At 42.5% G+C, this 20,764-nt stretch overlaps 2 protein-coding genes across 2 annotated transcripts; one reads left to right on the plus strand and one right to left on the minus strand.

The window, feature by feature from the left end:
- Nucleotides 1-909: 909 nt before the first annotated feature.
- On the minus strand, nt 910-9,277 carry med6 (mediator complex subunit 6). The gene is made up of 8 exons (XM_034110851.1): nt 9,181-9,277; nt 6,659-6,818; nt 5,161-5,252; nt 4,219-4,301; nt 4,040-4,148; nt 3,477-3,592; nt 3,341-3,368; nt 910-1,960 (listed from the first exon to the last, which is right to left on the minus strand). Exons 1-8 carry the CDS (start codon nt 9,275-9,277, stop codon nt 1,830-1,832), a joined length of 816 nt encoding a protein of 271 aa, XP_033966742.1. The 3' UTR covers nt 910-1,829.
- Nucleotides 9,278-11,466: 2,189 nt separating this feature from the next.
- On the plus strand, nt 11,467-20,302 carry LOC117467297 (tetratricopeptide repeat protein 9A). Its single transcript, XM_034110852.2, has 3 exons — nt 11,467-12,145; nt 15,515-15,697; nt 18,700-20,302. Exons 1-3 carry the CDS (start codon nt 11,728-11,730, stop codon nt 18,783-18,785), a joined length of 687 nt encoding a protein of 228 aa, XP_033966743.1. The 5' UTR covers nt 11,467-11,727; the 3' UTR covers nt 18,786-20,302.
- The last annotated feature ends 462 nt before the right edge of the window (nt 20,303-20,764 follow it).

Genomic DNA, 20,764 nt, shown 5'->3' on the forward strand with positions numbered 1-20,764 from the left:
GCATGCTCCGTGGGCCCACATCCGGGTACTTTTGCTCTTCATGCGCCACCGAGCAGCTCTCATAGGAATTAACCGGAATTAACGGAGTAAAAATTATAATATTCACCACTTTTCCAATGCCCGTTTCTTTTCCTTGAATTAATATTTCTTCAATGACGTTTGACTTTACCATGAGTACAATTGCACACGTAAAAAAATCATGAAATAAAACTTGTCTTTAAGGTTATCTGATCATATATAAACAAAGGGCGCCCACTATTGGTCATATTGTCTCATTTTAAACTCAGCTTCTGCTCAATTTATAACCTTTTGTAGTCTTGCATGAAATACAAAATAAAGGAATACAAGTGATATAAACCTGTATTAAATAATGTTCATTTTCAAGTAGAAAGTTCTGTATCAAAAAACGTACTTAAGTAAAAGTACAAAAGTAGCCTATACCAGTCAAATTAATTGTCAAAATAAATGTAGAGAAATAGATAGGATGAACTTCTAACATACAGCATTGCTTAGTTATCTCACCCTTTTTGTTGCCTGCTTATTTTCCCTAAATTAAGATTTGTTTTGTGACGTTTTACTTAAACATTACTAGGAAGACAGACCGCAAAAGTGTATACAAATAAAAAGTAACATTTTGGCAATTGGAGAAAATATGAACAAATGGTGACATCTGCGCCTTATACTCTCCCATGTATCTACTGGTCATACTGTCCATTTTAATTTGTCCACATTTTCTGTTAAACTTAGACTTTTTGTAAACTTAGTTAAAAAGACAAAACCATCAGTGTTGAAAGCACTCATATTCTTAAGAAATACAATATATTTTAAATGATATTTTGTCCAAATCATGATAAAGAAAAATCTATAAAAAAAAACATTAGAGACAAATACTCAACCAACAAACCAGGAAACAGTAAGTGATATATTTTAATACAAAAACACAAAAGTATTCCTTACAAAAAACTGATGAAAGTGTCTGAAATCAAAGAGAGGTGACGAGTCAGATAACATGACGCGTTCTGACATCACCCTGTGTCAGACACTGATGCTGACGTCAGCTTATCAGCAAGAAAACCTCATCCTCAGTGAACTCTGCTAAATGCCTGCTGACATCAGGCACTCAACCCGTTAGTAGCACAGCTCAAAACTCATCACATGCACAGGACTCATGTTACAGAGTTAACGTAGTTCTGGCACTGAGAGAAGCTGCCTTTTGTTCCGGTCTAGGTACCGGATGTGTTCGGCCTACCAGATCTGTTCGGGGTCCGTTACGCTTATCAATGACGTCACACATTGGCTGTACGGCGACCCAAGAGGACATTTTACACGGCCAAATTCCGCAAAGAATATTAAAAAATAACAATCGACAGTGAATGTATGTTAGTGGAACTGTGTCAGGAAAGTGAAGTGTTAATTAAGGAATGTTAATGAAGAACTGAAATGCATATAATAGAAAGTTAATATGTAGCATATCCCTCTGAAATATTTCGAATTTATTGAAACTCCAGACTCAACGTAAGAGCATAAGACACAGTTCCACTAACATACATTCACTGTCGATTGTTAGTTTTTAATATTCTTTGCGGAATTTGGCCGAGTAAAATGTCCTCATGGGTTGCCGTACAGCCAATGCGTGACGTCATTGGTAAGCGTAACGGACTCCGAACAGATCTGGTACCTACACCGGTTCATTCTGAGCCTAAACTGATCAAATGAGTAGAGGGTCTTGCACATATGGAGAGGAAACAAAAATACTCCTGAGCTGTGGTTTCAGTTAGTGCTGTACGACTTTCCTTTCTTTATATTCCCAGAGTGACACGAGCATCTCCTCACTGCAGCCTGGCTCTCTTCTCTGGGGGGGGCTTGCTGGGTGGAGCGGGGGCCGAGGACTTGGTGGCCGGTTCTCTCTCCTCTTGTTTAACAGCCTCTGCCGGGGGCTCAGGCTCCTTCTTCACCTCAACTGCAAAATAAAAGCATGAACTAAGAGGAAACTCATGGATTGTTCCAGCTCTAATTTCACATGAAAATGTACTTTTAAATTAAATCTTAATGTAAAGACAACATTTCCTAGTTATGCACAGACCCAAAGTTAAAGGTGGGGTAGGTCATTTTGGAGAAACCAGCTCGAGTGCGCTAGAATTTGAAAATACACAACCAGAACAAATCTGCCACTTCCTTGCAGAGCCCCTCCTCCAACACACACGAACGCGCACACGACCAATGAGGGCACGAGATAAGTTTGTGCACAGATGGAAGGCTGACAGGCAGGTAGGCCATCCAGTTACTTTAGCCGGGCCGGCTCAGATGATTGGTGGTGCTTTTTACAGCGCCACGGCTTCCACAGATGACATGTTTTTATGGATTTTTTGTCAAAGCACTTCAGATATTCATTGCTATCGGGATGTTAAGAGAATTCCATGGAATATAACAAAAAGTGTATCTCGAGCCGGTTTCTCAAACTTACCTACCCCACCTTTAAGTGTAAATATACCACAAACAAAATCAAACTGGCTTTTGACCAAAGAGAACATCTAAAGCAAAATCACCAATTTGGATAAGGTCAGTCATCAGGTCTGGAAGATATTATTTTAATTAAATCAGCTTTCTCTGAATATAATTCTTCACTGCATGACTTGCCTTGCAGTTTATGAAATGTTATGAAATATGGATTAAAGCAGGGGTGTCAAACTCAATTTCATTGCGGGCCACATTCGCATAAAGGTTGCACTCAAAGGGCCGGATGTAACTATATAAATATATAATATATATATATAAAATAATGTATTATATTACATTATTGCCTCTGAATTGGATTATTATTGGATAGGATAATAACTTAGTAAAACTATGTCTGAAAGCAGAAGTCCAGGGCAAATAATTGCAAGTCTCTTCAGTGCGCATGTCACAAAACGAGATGCATTGTGGGACATGTAGTTTATGGGCAACCTGCTTCTGTAAAGTGGCATGTAACCGTATAATAAACGTAATATATTCTTTGCAAGCTCTTGTGGGGCCACATAAAATGAAGTCGCGGGCCGGATTTGGCCCCCGGGCCTTGAGTTTGACACCCCTGGATTAAAGGCTAGTGACTTATCCGACCTGCCCATCTTGGTACCGCAAGTAAATACCACTAGTAAATTGTCGACGGGGGTGGGGGTGCTAGTGACTTATCCGACCGGCCCACATCGCCCAACCGGCCCACTTCAGTACCGGCCCATCGGGAATCGTCTTGATGGCCAGTCCGCCCCTGCATTCAATGTCACGCACTGATGTCCACGGACTGATACTTATTAATGTCACTTTGTGATCTGAGTATATACAGCAATGTTGAGGTTCATACCTGGGATGGGCTTCTCCCCAGGCTTAGGCTGAAATCACAGGGGAAAACATTAAGTGATTTCAAAAGACAAAGAAGATTTAACATGAATAATAGAAATATACTAGTAGTTGTAGTTTTGAGTCGGTGTAACGTGTACCTGGTAGAACGTGGGTGGAAACTTTGACCTGAGGTCCAGCAGCAGCGTGTCCACACGATGCCTCTGGAACAGCGAGCTCGCTTCCTCCTTCTTCTTAGTCTTGGGTTTATTTTTCTCTGTAGAAAAGAGTTATCCCATATTCAACATAATAAACATGAACTTCCTATAAACATTTCAAGACTGCAGGGCGCCATAGCTCTGGCTCTTGAAGACTTCCCTATCTGCTATTTCACTACATTTCCAGATCAGGGTGTATGCGGGAATCCTGAAGTCAAATGTAAAACCTTTTAAGACGTTTTTTAAGACCCTTTCCATACATTTTAAGACCTCATCGCCACTTGGAGTTTTAACCGGTTACCTTGGCGACACACTTTACCTCTTTGGACAATTCATATACTTATTGAAAAGTACAATAATACAAAAAAATACAAAATGTAATACCTTGGAAAATGCCGTTAAATACTTTTTAATAGCCTTAATTTCCGCTAAACTGATTGATCAACTTGTAATACTTTTGAAGACCCCGCGGACCCCCTGGATATTGTAAATTAACTCAACCGAACCTCTCTCCTCCTGATCCTTGAAGTGCCACCAGTATCCCTTGGATGGATGATAGCGGCAGTACGACATGGCCTCATCAAAAGCAGACTGGATTCCATGGACAGCAGAGAGCTGAAACAGAGGGGGTTCATGTTACATCGTTTAAATGTTATTCATGAAAAGCAGTTCAAAGAGTCCTCACCGCTCTGGAGCTGATAACGGTCCCCAGGTCGGGGGCCTGATACACCACCCCTGCTATGATGTAGTAGTCAGCCAAGGGAATGTCTGGAGGATGGAAAGAGAGGAATTATCTTAAGAAATAAGCTCCAGTGCTATGTTATTTAAATGTATGTATTTTAAAGAGAACCATGCATACAAATACATTCATTTCAGAGAAGGGACGATTTATGCCAGAGTTGAGCTAATAGCGAATTTCCATCTGCAGTCCTCAGGTTCTTATGTGTGTGTGACAGATTTCTTGAGACAGCCATGAGTATAAGCAAACACAATTCCTTGTATATGTACACCAACTTTGAAATAAACCAGATTCATGTTCTGAATCTAATATACAGTACATGTATAAATATACATATAATATACAGTACACATCTCTGCGGTCCTGCCTGACTCTCACCATGCTGCTTCCCTGATGGCTCCCACAGGACTGTTGACATCCTCGTGGATTCTTCTTCTTATTACAGACACATGCATTTCCTAACATTCGGTCTATATGCTGTAAAATGTATTATCTCTTCGATTTACACACGGCATCTATTGCACGTCTGTCCGTCCTGGGAGAGGGATCCCTCCTCTGCTGCTCTCCCTGAGGTTTCTCCCATGTTCCCTTAAACTGTGGGGTTTCTAAGGAAGTTTTTCCTTGTACGATGTGAGGGTCTAAGGACAGAGGGTCTAAGGACAGAGGGTCTAAGGACAGAGGGTGTCGTATTGTCATACTGATATTCTGTACACACTGTCCTGTTGTATTTGCTGTAAAGTGTCCTTATTGTAAAGTATGTGTACTGTATGTACAGCATACGGCTCGACCAAAAAACGTTTTAAAAATGTGCTATATAAATAAAACTTGATTTGATGTTATGTTCTTTTTTCTCTGCCGGACCGACGTCAGTAGCGCTCCGATGCTCACCTTGTGTTGGTGACTGCCTCTGTTGTTTCCGGATGATATAAAGGATTGGCTCCTGAGCGTGCAGAAGAATGTACTCCACCCCCACCATCTGGCTGAAATGAGACAGACACAAAGGTTTGCTTGGAGGCGGTCGCTCAGTACGACAAAGTGATGCTCTGTACTGGAAACATATTTCTGACCTTTAAAACCAAACAATTACATCTGTGTGTTTTTATTTGGAGTAGATTCTGCATTATAATTCATTTGCATGCATCTCACGATACACTCAGTGATCATTGTACGGTAAGACACTAAGCTCAATGTGACTCTTAAAGGTCCCCTAGTGTACTGTTTCTCATCCATATATCACAGGTCTCAGATATATACAGAGTCTGTCTCTGATTGGCTGAAACACCAAACAGATCATTGCAGCATTACCCATAATCCCCTCTGTTTCAGCCCTGTTTCCAAAGTGCTGATTCTCTGTCTGTTACTTTAGATGAAAATAAGGAGCCCCTCCCCACGCCCCTCTGAGAGACATTTGGTTACAAAGAACTCAATGGAGCTCTAGAGGAGATTCAGGTGATAAGGGGGGGGGGGGGGTTACCTTGTTGCTGATTGGCTAATGGTTACACAAGCCAACACATCGTTATGACATCATCAAGTGGCCAAAATCTGATCAGATCATTTTCAGACAGGTTTTTATAGAAATGGATCAAAAAGAGAGAAAATCTTTGTTCCTGAAACTTTCAGAGTCTCTGTCCACAGAGGGGACACATGTTGATGTAGAAGAGACATGAAGAAGAGGGGACACATGTTGATGTAGAAGAGACATGGAGAAGAGGGGACACATGTTGATGTAGAAGAGACATGGAGAAGAGGGGACACATGTTGATGTAGAAGAGACATGAAGAAGAGGGGACACATGTTGATGTAGAAGAGACATGGAGAAGAGGGGACACATGATGATGTAGAAGAGACGTGAAGAAGAGGGGACACATGTTGATGTAGAAGAGACATGAAGAAGAGGGGACACATGTTGATGTAGAAGAGACATGAAGAAGAGGGGACACATGTTGATGTAGAAGAGACATGAAGAAGAGGGGACACATGTTGATGTAGAAGAGACATGAAGAAGAGGGGACACATGTTGATGTAGAAGAGACATGAAGAAGAGGGGACACATGTTGATGTAGAAGAGACATGGAGAAGAGGGGACACATGTTGATGTAGAAGAGACGTGAAGAAGAGGGGACACATGTTGATGTAGAATAGACATGAAGAAGAGGGGACACATGTTGATGTAGAAGAGACATGAAGAAGAGGGGACACATGTTGATGTAGAAGAGACATGAAGAAGAGGGGACACATGTTGATGTAGAAGAGACATGAAGAAGAGGGGACACATGTTGATGTAGAAGAGACATGAAGAAGAGGGGACACGTGTTGATGTAGAAGAGACATGAAGAAGAGGGGACACATGTTGATGTAGAAGAGACATGAGGAAGAGTGAACTTACTTCAGATGTTCCAGAGTGAGCCGCTGCATCTTCACCACCTCGTTGTTACAGGTGCGGTCGTAGAAGGGGTTACTCCGCTCAGAGAAGTAGTCCAGAACATTTCCAGGGTTCAGAATCGGCACCCAGCCGCTGTCCACCCAGGAGATCCCAAGGAGGTTGTCTGCAAATCAATCGAAAAATGTAACTAATGTTCTAAGAAGTCAGTTTAATACAATCACATTGGTTTCATGCGACAGATCAGGCATGGATGGATCCGTCATGTTATTCATCATAACCTCTGCCTCGGGTTATAATGTCCTGCTATGTTTTTAAAAAGTATTTCAAACAGCTTCAATCAGGACTATTACAAAAGGGCTGTGGGCTAAATCACTAATTATATACACCATGTATTTCCTCTGTTTTATTGAAGTTGGTTAGTCAATATTTCAAAATGGATGCAATTTATGATTCTTCTCTTGCAATAGTGTGAAGATTAATTTCTAGATTCAACTTTTTGTCCATACATAGTCCGAAAATACGACATTTCCATCACATTTTTATCAAAATCCATTTTGGTCCCAAAGATATTCACTTTGATATAGAGAGGCGAAGTCCCTCCCTTTCCGGGGGACCTTATTTGGGGAAAAGTATGTATTGAAGTCGATGGAGAGAGAAAGATTATCTTTGGATCCCGTTTGAATTGTGCCACGGATTACACACATGATGTTTGTCCATCTAAAACAGGGGTGTCAAACTCAAGGCCCGGGGGCCAAATCCGGCCCGCGACTTCATTTTATGTGGCCCCACAAGAGCTTGCAAAGAATATAATATGTTTATTATACGGTTACATGCTATTTTACAGAAGCACGTTGCCCATAAACGACATGTCCCACAATGCATCTCAAATTAGATTTTTTCTCAGAATTTGACTTTTTTTGTCAAAATATGCCTTTTTACTTAAAATGTGCCTTTTTCTAAAAAATTAACTTTTTTTTCAAAATGTGACATTCTTACTGAAGAGACTTGCAATTATTTGCCCTAGACTTGCTTTCAGACGTAGTTAATTATGAAGTTATAATAATAATCCAATGCAGAGGCAATAATGTAATATAATACATTATTTTATATATATTCAATATTTATATATGTATTTTTGGTCTTAAAGTTACAACCGGCCCTTTGAGTGCAACCATAATACTGATGTGGCCCGTGATGAAATTGAGTTTGACACCCCTGATCTAAAAGATAATTTTGCAATTCAAAAAAATAAAAATGTGTCGTAAAACTGTGAAGTAACACTTTTACTTTTATTTATTTGTGTGTGAAACCGCTCAATGAACTACAACTCCCATCTCGCACCACACCGTCACGTTGGAACATTTCACTTCTTTCTCTCAGAATGAGGTGAAAAGTATTAAAAGAGGTGAAAAGTATTAAAAGAGGTGGAAATCACTCCAAGTCTGGGCACGTTGGGAGCTGCACACACACAAGGGGAGTTAGTCGTTCCGTGAGAGCCAGCATGCGGGACCGGGACTCTGGGATTTGTAGTCTTTCTAGTTGCGTATTTTTCATAGTCTTATATTTGAACAGTTTTACGACAAACTGTGACTTTTTTGACATGGAAATTATTTTTTAAGATTGACAAACATCATATGTGTAATTCGTGGCACAATTCAAGCGGGATGGAAAGATAATCTTTCTCTCTCCATTGACTTCAATACATAATCTTTCCGAAATAAGGTCCCATGGGTCGGAAGTAGATGGGCGGGACTTCACCTCTCTATGGAGTAAAACCATAAGTAAAACAGATAATTAAAGTAGAACATCTCCATATTTGAGTGGCTGAAAGCATGTCTGATACTTTAAACAAACATGTATCAATTGTTTGCCTTTGTTGTTGTTAAAAAGTCTCCCAGTTGTATACCATACTCATGGATAAATTAACCTATACATATATGAGTTATAACATATAACTCATATGTATAGGTATTAGTATTACCTAATAAACTAAAAAGTAACTAGTAACTTAAAGCTGTCAAAAGAAGTAAAGAGTACACTATTGTCTTCTGAAATGTAGTGGAGTAGAGTATAAAGTAGCCTAAAGTGTGAATACTCTGGTAAAGTACAAGTACCTCAAAATTGTCCTTAAGTACAGTACTTGAGTAAATGTACTTAGCTACTTCCCACCTCTGCAAACCGTAATGTTAAACAAACACTGACAAATGTTCTCCCAACAACATTGCTGGAATTAATACAATTCGGTTCGTTGCTTTATTAAGCATTCATACCCAGCCAGCATTAGCTGCATTCGCCAAAATGCTAAGAAAAGCATAGGAGGAAATGCTAACCGTTGCTAACGATAGCATGTAGCATTTACAAAGATATGTGAAACAACAGGAAATAAACGCAGCAGCTTTTATTTTCAGGTGTTCCACTAAAACACATGCATTGTTAATTCATTGAATATGACAACAGCGAAAAGGAATTGCTTCTAAATAACTGTATAATAAAGAATAAACTGGAAATGTAGCATATTTCTTTACCTCTGAAATCCACCGACGCCATGACAGATGTAAACAACAGCCTCACAAAGAGGACGTCATCAGTGTGCATCCGATCGTAGTTGGATGACGTCTTCATCTTTTTTATAATTAGTTAAAATGGAATAAAATGAAGGAATAAAGCAATGGAAATGCCTTTTAATAGAAGAAGAAAGTGTGCTTAGACATACTAACAGCATAAATAATAAAACAAATAATAGGCATGTGAGGACAAGAGAAAATAAATCAATACAAAAATGCATTTTCCTTTTGCAAAAGTATAAATATGACAAACATAATTATAATTTGAAAAAAAAAATAACTTAGGAGAATAACTCAAACATAATTTGATAGCAACAGGAATTTGATAAACTCTTACATTAAATTGTATTAAAGAGTTGTTGAATTTTTGAGAATTTATTTTTGAGAATTCATTTATTGAAGGATAGCCCCTTGAGATGTAACATTTCATTTTCGAGGAGGTCCTAAAGCATTTCGCATTAGCATATTTCTTGGCTATCTGGGTCTCAGTAAAAGGCGACAACACGCAGTTTGAGTAGCAGCTTTCAGGGTCACGGTTCTTATTTCTGATCTGCAGCATTTGCTCCAGAGGGACCGAATTCCAAAGACACACCCAGACAGCTGAGGCTTCACCACCCTGAGAGTGTGACAGGACATTTTAAGCATGCTCACTCACACACTCACACACACACACACACACACACACACACACACACACACACACACACACACACACACACACACACACACACACACACACACACACACACACACACACACACACACACACACACACACACACACACACACACTTACACGCACACACTGTGTTATTGTCACAAATGAGAGGCTGTTTTTTTTCTAAGGGGTAAAAGGGGACGAGCTTATTCATCACCTATCTGTCTCCTCGCCTTTCAATAACACCATGACCCTGCAGAAACCCCGGTCTGATGACATCAGCCTAGTGTGTGTGTGTGTGTGTGTGTGTGTGTGTGTGTGTGTGTGTGTGTGTGTGTGTGTGTGTGTGTGTGTGTGTGTGTGTGTGTGTGTGTGTCACCTGAATCTCCTCCTCGAGCACCATTGTGTTCTTTTTAACCAAATGTCTCTCAGAGGGGCGTGGGGAGGGGCTCCTTATCTTCATCTAAAGTAACAGACAGAGAATCAGCACTTTGGAAACAGGGCTGAAACAGAGGGGGTTATGGGTAATGCTGCAATGATCTGTTTGGTGTTTCAGCCAATCAGAGACAGGCTCTGTATATCTCTGAGACCTGTGATATATGGATGAAAAACAGTATAATAGGGGACCTTTTAATACTAATGATTTGATTGATAAGACGCACAGAAAACAAGAACATATCACATATCTGTCGCTTTAAGGAAACAGGAAACAAATTAATTAAATATTGGTTGCATAATGAATGCATTGATGTATATATGTTGTGTGTGTGTGTGTGTGTGTGTGTGTGTGTGTGTGTGTGTGTGTGTGTGTGTGTGTGTGTGTGTGTGTGTGTGTGTGTGTGTGTGTGGTGTGTGTGTGTGTGTGTGTGTGTGTGTGTGTGTGTGTGTGTGTGTGTGTGTGTGTGTGTGTGTGTGTGTGTGTGTGTGTGTGTGTGTAAGAGGCTGCTGGCTGCTGGGCGAGAGACGACATGCTGGATGATCTTTATCTGATTCATCCGAGTGGAGATGACTGCATTCCTCCGATGGTTCCAGATAACAGCGTGAGACTGAGAGAGGAAGGAGGCTGCATGGCAATGGCATCGTTATTTTCAAATAAAGCAGCTTTTATGACAGAAAGAAATCAGACTAATTAGGCATTTTTCATACATTCTTCAATTCTATCAGGGGTTTATTCGGCTATAATTAATATAAATGCAAGAAAAGGAACACAACATGGTGGAAAGATCTTATTTAAAACCCAGAACTAATGAGAATATCTCCCTTAAAGATACATTGGGTTATGTGACATTCACATGTATTGACACACATAATATACGATTATTTGTGATGTATAGATCAACCCTTACATATTTTGTGTTCATTATCCTGTATTATTTGATGTTGTTTTACCCCCCCAAAAATGTAATTTCATAATGAATACTGTTACGTGATTTTCGTCAAAAAGGCTAAATAAATACATGACGAAAATGTCTCTTAAGACCACACCACAAAGCAAATATTCTCAATGCTTCTCGTTTGACACGAAACAGTGCGTGGAACAGCGCGTGCAAACAAACAAATAATTAAGTTATCTCCAAATAAACTGATAATGCAATCAGACGCTGTCCTCCTCTTCCTGCTGGAGGACCCCCATGGGACCACTGGCCTTGTGTTTATCCACCAATCGGCGCACAAGAGAGGAAGAACCTGAGCAGCAGCAGCAGCAGCAGCGCGCAGGGTTTACGCGCAGAGGAGACGTAAAGCTGCGACACGACCAAGAGGATGCAGTGGATTTAAAACCTTCAAATCCCAGCTAATTTACAGCCGGGCGACAGGGGAGATATCATAAAGAGAAATACCGAGGAGGACGATATGAGTGTGGTGAAGGCCGGACCCACGGACGGTGGATCCCCGAGGCAGTGCGCTCAGCCTCCGAGCCGGAGCAAAGATGCGCGGATCCAGCAGCAGCAGCAGCAGCAGCTCCAGAGGCACCATGGAGCCTCCATGCTCAAACAGCCCTCCCTCAACGAACCGGGGGACGTGGTGAGGCGGGCTCTGGACTTCAAGAGCCAGGGAACCCAGTGCTACAAGGATAAGAAGTACCGGGAGGCGATCGGGAAGTACCACCGCGCTCTGCTGGAGATCAAGGGGCTGTGCAGGGTGCTTGGAGACCCGGAGATCAAGACCCTTTCCCCGCTGCTGCCCACCCTCAGCAAGCCCAGCTCCCTGACGGAGGAGCAGAAGGGGGCCATGGAGAACGCGGAGCTGGAGTGCTACAACAGCCTAGCCGGTGAGACACGGTGCTATATTATATTACATTACAATGCATTACATTATATCACATTTCATTTCATCACATTACATCGCATTACATTAGATTATATTCCATTAAAATATATTGCATTACATTGCACTATATTACCTGATGTGCTTTATCAATTCAGTCCTTTATTGGCATGACCATAATGACAAACAGTATTGCCAAAGCTTTGTACAATTCTAAATATCTAAATAAATATACATTTGTATTGTGCTGTTATATTCCTTAGCAAAAGCAAGAATAACATGGTTTCTTTACGAGGAAAAATACATACATTTTGAACATGAACTAGAACAAGTCAATTAAAAAAATAAAATACAACAAAGAACAATGTTATGGTGGATTATTGGTTATAATGCTGATAATACATTAATTAGAAAAAAGAAAAAATCTATTTTTTTCACATCATTGAGGATGCCTATTTTGGGAAGAATTATTTCCGGACATTACATTCCACTGCATTTAGCTGACGCTTTCATCCAAAGCGACAATAAGTGCTATAAACCATGACGATACAAACTCAGAACAAGATAAATATATAGATATATATATATCTATATATAAATAAATAAAAGAGAAAATAAATATCAATAAGATGTTTTTTATGTAAAACAGAAAATGCTGCATTTCAGTTTAATAGTTGAGCTCACACACACTATTGTATGAACATAGAGGTTTCCTTGCAGAATGAAATTAGAACCGATGACCCAAAGAAAGTGGAAACCATAAAGCGGATTCAGGCCGTCGGCGTCACACTAAGTATTATCCTACGGAGCAGAACGGTTTGCAGAGAAGAGATACCATCTGATCCTTCACAACAACACACAGCACACACACACACACCCACACACACACACACACACAACACAACACACACACACACAACACCACACACACCACAACACACAACACACACCACAAAACAAAACACACACACACACCACACACACCACACACACACACACACAACACACACACACACACACACACACACAAGACCAACCACCACACACACACAACACCAACCACACACAACACACAAACCACACACAACCCACCACACAACACACACACCCCAGACACCACCACACACACACACACACACCCAACACCCACACACACACACACACACACACACACCCCCACAAGCCCACCACCCACACACACACCACACACACCCACACCACAACACACACACACACACACACCACACACACCACACACACCCACACCTATAATCTACTCTCACACACCACACACCCCACCCACACACACCCCAAACACCCACACACACACACACACACACACACACCCACCCACAACACCACCCCACACACACATATAATCTTACCCACCCCCACACACACACACACACCCCCCACCACACTACACACACACACACACACCCACACACACACACACACCACACACACACACACACACACCACACACACACACACACACCACACACACACACACACCCACACACCACACACACACACACACACACACACACATATAATCTACCACACACACACACACACACACACACACCACACACACACACACACACACACACACACACACACCACACACACCACACACACACACACACACACACACACACACACACACACCACACCACACACACACACACACACACACACACACACACACACACACACACACACACACACACACACACATACCATGTATACTTCAGGGGACATTACATTGATTTACACGCATTTCCTGGAGACTTATCCTTACCCTAACCCTAACCAAGTCTTCACCCTTAAATTAATGATCCCCCTCATGGGGACCTCCATTTTGTCCCCATAAGGGAGGCGAGTCCCCACACGTGACTATGTAAACAGATGTAGGTCCCCACAAGTATAGTAATGCTAGACACACACACACACGCACGCACGCACGCACGCACGCACGCACCACACACACACACACACACACACACACACACACACACACACACACACACACACACACACACACACACACACACACACACACACACACACACACACACACACACACACACACACACACACACACAGTGCCTCTCCACAGATTCTGGGAGACTCCTGAGCTCATGAATGATTCATACAGAAGAGTATGAGTCATTCTCAGACTCACCCCACTATCTGCCTGCTTTCTTTAAACATCCGCTTCATATCGGTGGTGTTTGGTAACCCCCCCCCTTGGGGTGAATATTCATTCAAGGAATCCCTCGTTCTATATGTTTTCTGCTGTGTAATGAAATCAAACATTGGATGCTGTGTTATCAGCAGCGTTTCCTCTAACGATAGGCTGTGTTTTAGAAATATCACGGTGATCAGATTTATGGGAATTCAGTTACCTTTGTTTTTGATTACGTAATGCTGTCGCACACACACACACACACACACACACACACACACACACACACACACCACACACACACGCACACATACACACACACACCCACACACACACACACACAGCACACACACACACACACACACACACACACACACACACACACACACACACACACACACACACACACACACACACACACACACACACACACAGGGAATCTACACCACACACACACAGAGAATCTGACATCACACACACACACACACACACAGAATCTAATCTCACACACACACACACACACACACACACACACACACACACACACACACACACACACACACACACACACACACACACACACACACACACACACACACACACACACACACACACACACACACACACACACAGTGCCTCTCCACAGATTCTGGGAGACTCCTGCTGGCTCTATGACAGGGTTACGATTCAGAAGCCTGTGTATAGATCTCAATCATCTTCTGTATCCATTCACCGGCCTCTTACTTCATCATCCAACGATCAGAAAGCAATACAAATGTTAATCCTAGTTCCGAGAAACGTCTTAAAATGTCTTGCTTTGTGAGTGCTGCTTCCCACACGTTTACATTTCTTGCAAAGCAGTGGGACCTGCATCATTCTGCAAGAAGTCTTTCAAAGAAATATATTACGATACTGTAAGCAAGGTCAGATATTGCGTTGTTTACATTTAAATATCAGGAAACCCATCATAGTACAAGAACCACCATATACATACATCTATGCGTATGGTGGTTCTTATACTCTGCATTTAAAAACTGTCGGCACTATTTTGTTATGTGATGTTTGGTTGTATGCAATATTTGCCATTGTCTGACGCATGTTAAGTATTATTTTAAGTATTTAAGTGTATTGGTATGTTCTAACCTCCCCATTATTACCCCTCCGTCTCTCCCCTCCTCCCAGCCTGCCTGCTGCAGATGGAGCTGGTGAACTACGAGCGGGTGAAGGAGTATTGCCTGAAAGTGCTTTACAAAGAGGGGAAGAACTTCAAAGCTCTGTACCGCTCCGGAGTGGCCTACTACCACCTGGGAGAGTTCCAGAAGGCCCTGTACTACCTGAAGGAGTCGCACAAGCAGGAGCCGTCAGGTCAGAGCGCTTTTATTCTTACAGATGTTGGTCTGATTCATTTTGCCCTGTTTTACTCCACTGAATTCATCAGGGGGCTTTTTCTCTTTCCTGTGGTGTGTTCTATAGGTTTTAGTGCATGTAAATGGACTTGGGGGGGGGGGGGGGGGTTACCTTGGTTGCTGATTGGCTAATGGTTACACAAGCCAAAATCAATCAATCAATGTTTATTTATATAGCCCAATATCACAAATGTTACATTTGTCTCAGTGGTCTTCACAGTGTGTACAGAATATCAGTATGACAATACGACACCCTCTGTCCTTAGACCCTCACATCGTACAAGGAAACACTTCCGGAGAAAACCCAGTTTAAAGGGAAAAATGGGAGAAACCTCAGGGAGAGCAACAGAGGAGGGATCCCTCTCCCAGGACGGACAGACGTGCAATAGATGCCGTGTGTAAATAAAAAGATAATACATTTGCAACATAGGTAGACCAGATGTTTGGAAATGCATGTGTGTATAATAGGAAGATGAATCCACGAGGATATCCATCCAGGACCTATGATCCAGGACCACAGCCACGACTCAAGATCCAGCGCTCGCGATCCAGGACACAGGACCGCAGGATCATCCATGTCTCCGGATCCCAGCGTATATAGACACCAAAAAGAAAGACATGTGGGGAAGCTGGGTTAACCGGAACATGAGAGGACACGGGTATAGACAGATGCGGCTTTCACACCAGCGCTTTTCAGTTTCTAGCTCCGAGCGGGAGCTTTTCTGGTTCAGCTCCGGTTTCCCTTTTCAGCTCCCGCTCTGTGCACACCGCCCACTGGCGCCCCAGAGCTGCCCTTGCTGCGTCATGACGTCACCGTTTACATCGCTGATTTGCCCCCCAACGGCAGCTCACAACAACAACAACAACTGGTCGGGTCGATGATCGTGTTGCTTTTAATCACACGAAGCCAGAATAAATTGAATAACGACTTCTCCAACCTTATACTTTTCTCCAGAGTGCCGTGGTTCATTGTTTATTAATGTGTTTCTGCAGCATTTACCGACCGCTGCAGTGCTGGCTGCTCTTCCACGGGAGTTTATTCTCCCGTTAGCTCCCGGTTAGCTCGCACTGCAGCGGCCGCTCTAAAGTCTTCACTGTCCGACTCACACAAGCAGCTGATGCATATCCCCAGTTCCCTTAGCCTAAGTGAATGTGTGTCCGTCTGAATTGACACTGTTTGGTATCACAACGCTGTTATGAAAGTTTCTCTGGTATAAAACGGGTGATGTTGGCATAGCAACCGAAGCTAAACTGACTACTTGCATCCGATAGCTGCAATAATACAAAACAACACGTCTGCCTCTCTCCACAATGATCGATAACAGCGAACGGATGGTCAAAGTAAGGCACAAATAAACAGAACCACACGAAGCCTGGTTAGTGTTGCCTGACTTTATAAAGTGTGTTTATAGGCACTACTACTTGGAGGCAGGCATGACAGTCGACCCATGGGAGGTGGGTTTAGTTTCCTGCACGCCTCGACGTAAGAGAGACGTAAGCGACGCCACCTCTTAGCTCCAAAGCTCTTGCCTCTGGACCGACAATTTTTTGGAGCTGGAAATGAAGCGGATTGCGGAGCTAAGAGCCGGCGCAGCTCCGGTGTGAACTGGAAAACCCGGCGCTTTTCAGGCTCTAGCTCCGAGCCGGAGCTGAAAAGGCGCTGGTGTGAAAGGGGCATCAGAGAAGGAAGAAGTAAGATGTCCCCCGACAAACTAAGCCTATATCAGCAAAACTAGGGGCTGAATCTAATCAGCCCTAACTATAAGCTTTATCAAAAAGGAAGGTCTTAAGCGCACTCTTAAAAACGGATAGGGTGTCTGCCGCCCGAACAGAGACTGGAAGCTGATTCCACAAATGTGGAGCTTGATAAGAAAAGGCTCTGGCTCCCATTGTACTTTTAGAGACTCTAGGAACAACCAACAACCCTGCATTCTTGGAACGCAATGCCCTAGTAGGACAGTAGGGTATAATGAGTTCTTTAAGGTAAGATGGCGCCTGCCCATTAAGGGCTTTGTAGGCGAGAAGAAGAATTTTAAATTCTATCCTGTGTTCGATAGGGAGCCAGTGTAAGGCAGCCAGAACAGGAGTAATGTGGTCCCTTTTCCTAACTCTGGTTAGTACACGAAAACATCGTTATGACATCATCAAGTGGCCAAAATCTGATCAGCTCATTTTCAGACAGGTTTTTATAGAAATGGATCAAAAAGAGAGAAAATCTTTTTTCCTGAAATGTCAGAGTCTCTTTCCACAGAGGGGACACATGTTGATGTAGAAGAGACATGAAGAAGAGGGGACACATGTTGATGTAGAAGAGACATGAAGAAGAGGGGACACATGTTGATGTAGAGGAGACATGAAGAAGAGGGGACACATGTTGATGTAGAAGAGACATGAAGAAGAGGGGACACATGTTGATGTAGAAGAGACATGAAGAAGAGGGGACACATGTTGATGTAGAAGAGACATGGAGAAGAGGGGACACATGTTGATGTAGAAGAGACATGAAGAAGAGGGGACACATGTTGATGTAGAAGAGACATGGAGAAGAGGGGACACATGTTGATGTAGAAGAGACATGAAGAAGAGGGGACACATGTTGATGTAGAGGAGACATGAAGAAGAGGGGACACATGTTGATGTAGAAGAGACATGAAGAAGAGGGGACACATGTTGATGTAGAAGAGACATGAAGAAGTGGATTTAGCATGATAGGTGACCTTTAAGTAAAACAGACGAGTACTTTGTCCTCTGCTTAAAACCACAAAAGATAACATTTAAAAAGGTGTTTCATCTGGAAACAAAAACATGTTTATCCGTAGTCGCTGAAAATAAATTTCCAAGCATGATTTCCTGCAGCCACGCTGAGTTTAAATGTTCAAATGGAAGATTTACGAGCATATTGATGCCCCGTTTCCTGTGTGAGCAGGAAATAAATCAGCGTTCCCCTCTCTTTGTTTCCAGACACCAATGCCATCCGCTACATCCAGCTGACAGAGATGAAGATCCGCAGGAATGCCCAGAGGGAAAAGAAAGAGGCGCTGGCTTGAGGACAAGAACAAAACAACCTTCACCCAGACCTTACACACCTGCAGTGTCTCGGTGTGAAAACATGTTCGTTTGCTTTTCCCTTGCACAGCATCTGGCTGCCAGTTTTGTGATTGAATTTCATCGTTGTGTGCTTGAAGAGTTTCTCTTTCTTTCTTTTATCGTACATGATACTACGGTGGCCGACAGGTGCAAACGCGTTACTACTGCGCGCACACATTTAGATTGGGAGAAACACGCTACAGCTTCGGAAACGATGCAGATATAAAAACAGAAATGTGCCAAAACACATGAAGAAACATCTTCAGCAACTTGACAACACATACAGCATTTAGGAAAAACATTCACCAACTTGAGGAAACATGCGCAGCGTTTACTAAGAGCTGCAGAAACCAAACGCTGCAAGAAGCTCAAAACACAACAGAGACCAGGGGACACTAAAAAGTGACGCACACAGCTGGGAGACCAGGGGACCCTAAAAAGTGACGCACACAGCTGGGAGACCAAGGGACACTAAAAAGTGACGCACACAGCTGGGAGACCAGGGGACACTACAGAGTGACGCACACAGCTGGGAGACCAGGGGACTCTAAAGAGTGACGCACACAGCTGGGAGACCAGGGGACACTAAAGAGTGACGCACACAGCTGGGGCGGAGCACTTGCTGACGTTCAGGATTACAAAGTTGGACAACTGTCTCTGTTGTTGGAAACTAAAATGTTAACTTATTTTAACAATGTGATCACATGACTCCTTCTGATGCAGATCTGCTGTAAGCTAGCTAGCTAACGTAGCTAACATAGTCATTTCAGATATACTGACCAACACTTACAGTTATGAGACAGTTGTTCAGCTTTATTATCCTGAATGTCACCAAGCTGTCCCAGCTGTGTGCGTCAGTTTTTAGTGTCCCCTGGTTTCCGTTGTGTTTTCAGCTTCTTGCAGAGTTTGGTATTTTTACATTGTTTTTAAAACTGCAGCGAGTTTCTCCCAATGGTGTTTTGGGCCGTTGTAGCGCGTTTCCACTTGTCGGCCACCGTAAGATTCTGTCTTCGAACCGCCAAATGTTCTCTAGTCTGAAGTCTTTTTTAACAAACTGATGCACTGCCAGTCCAAACATTGCACATACAGGCCAACACTTGTGATAGAGGAAGGAGGAGTCCAGCAGGCGAGTGTCACTGCACGTTAGCCCGCGCACAAGATGTCCAAAAGAGGAACAGCTACCTACACCACCATGCTTTTATTTTGAAAGGGTTATACTCTTGATAACATCTGAAGTAAAGGTGCTGTCTCAAGGTTTCTATCTCAGGACGTGTAGGCGAGGACATCAATGGGTGCTAAATGTAGTAAGAGACATATCACAACATGTAAATAGGCTACTTTATATAAATCATGAAAATAATATAACAAGCTATTTAGTGTTTATTGATGCCAAAACAAAGCACTTCACTCACAGCATTTACTGTATCAACAATTACTGTGTGTTTACTGTAAAGGTGTGTGTGTGTGTGTGTGTGTAATAAATGTGTCTATTGATTGAAGTCGCTGTGATGCTGAAGTGGATTTATGTTCCTTTAAAGCAAAAAATAGATCAATGGAGAAATGTTGATGATGTTTAAAGGTCCCATGTCATGGCCATTTCTACATTGATCATAATTCCATTGTTGAGGTCTACTAGAATAGATTTACATTTTTCAATGTTCCAAACTCACATTGGTTTCTCAAACAGCATCTCTGGATAGTCTGTGTATTCACTCTCTGTCCTACACGGCTTGTTGGAGCTCCTGCCCCAACCCCTCCTCCCTGTGAGCCCAGTGTGCTCTGATTGGTCGGGACGTTGCTAGGCTCGTTGCTCAGTGTGGCTTGATATTGAGTAAGAAAAAGGTTTATAACGCTGTGAGAATGGGTCTGCGGAGAGCATTTATCCGCGATCCCAACTCGTCTATTACCAACCAGGGAGCTCTATGCAAGTCAATGGGAC

Source organism: Pseudochaenichthys georgianus, chromosome 22, assembly GCF_902827115.2.
Source record: "Pseudochaenichthys georgianus chromosome 22, fPseGeo1.2, whole genome shotgun sequence".
NCBI classification, from domain to species: domain Eukaryota; kingdom Metazoa; phylum Chordata; class Actinopteri; order Perciformes; family Channichthyidae; genus Pseudochaenichthys; species Pseudochaenichthys georgianus.

Coding starts and splice junctions, on each gene's coding strand:
- LOC117467297 (XM_034110852.2), top strand. CDS start 11,728: ATGAGTGTGGTGAAGGCCGGACCCACGGACGGTGGATCCCCGAGGCAG. Junction 12,146..15,514: donor GTGCTACAACAGCCTAGCCG/GTGAGACACGGT, acceptor CCCTCCTCCCAG/CCTGCCTGCTGCAGATGGAG. Junction 15,698..18,699: donor GCACAAGCAGGAGCCGTCAG/GTCAGAGCGCTT, acceptor CTTTGTTTCCAG/ACACCAATGCCATCCGCTAC.
- med6 (XM_034110851.1), bottom strand. CDS start 9,277: ATGAAGACGTCATCCAACTACGATCGGATGCACACTGATGACGTCCTC. Junction 4,302..5,160: donor GAGGCAGTCACCAACACAAG/GTGAGCATCGGA, acceptor TCCATCCTCCAG/ACATTCCCTTGGCTGACTAC. Junction 1,961..3,340: donor TGGGGAGAAGCCCATCCCAG/GTATGAACCTCA, acceptor TTTATTTTGCAG/TTGAGGTGAAGAAGGAGCCT.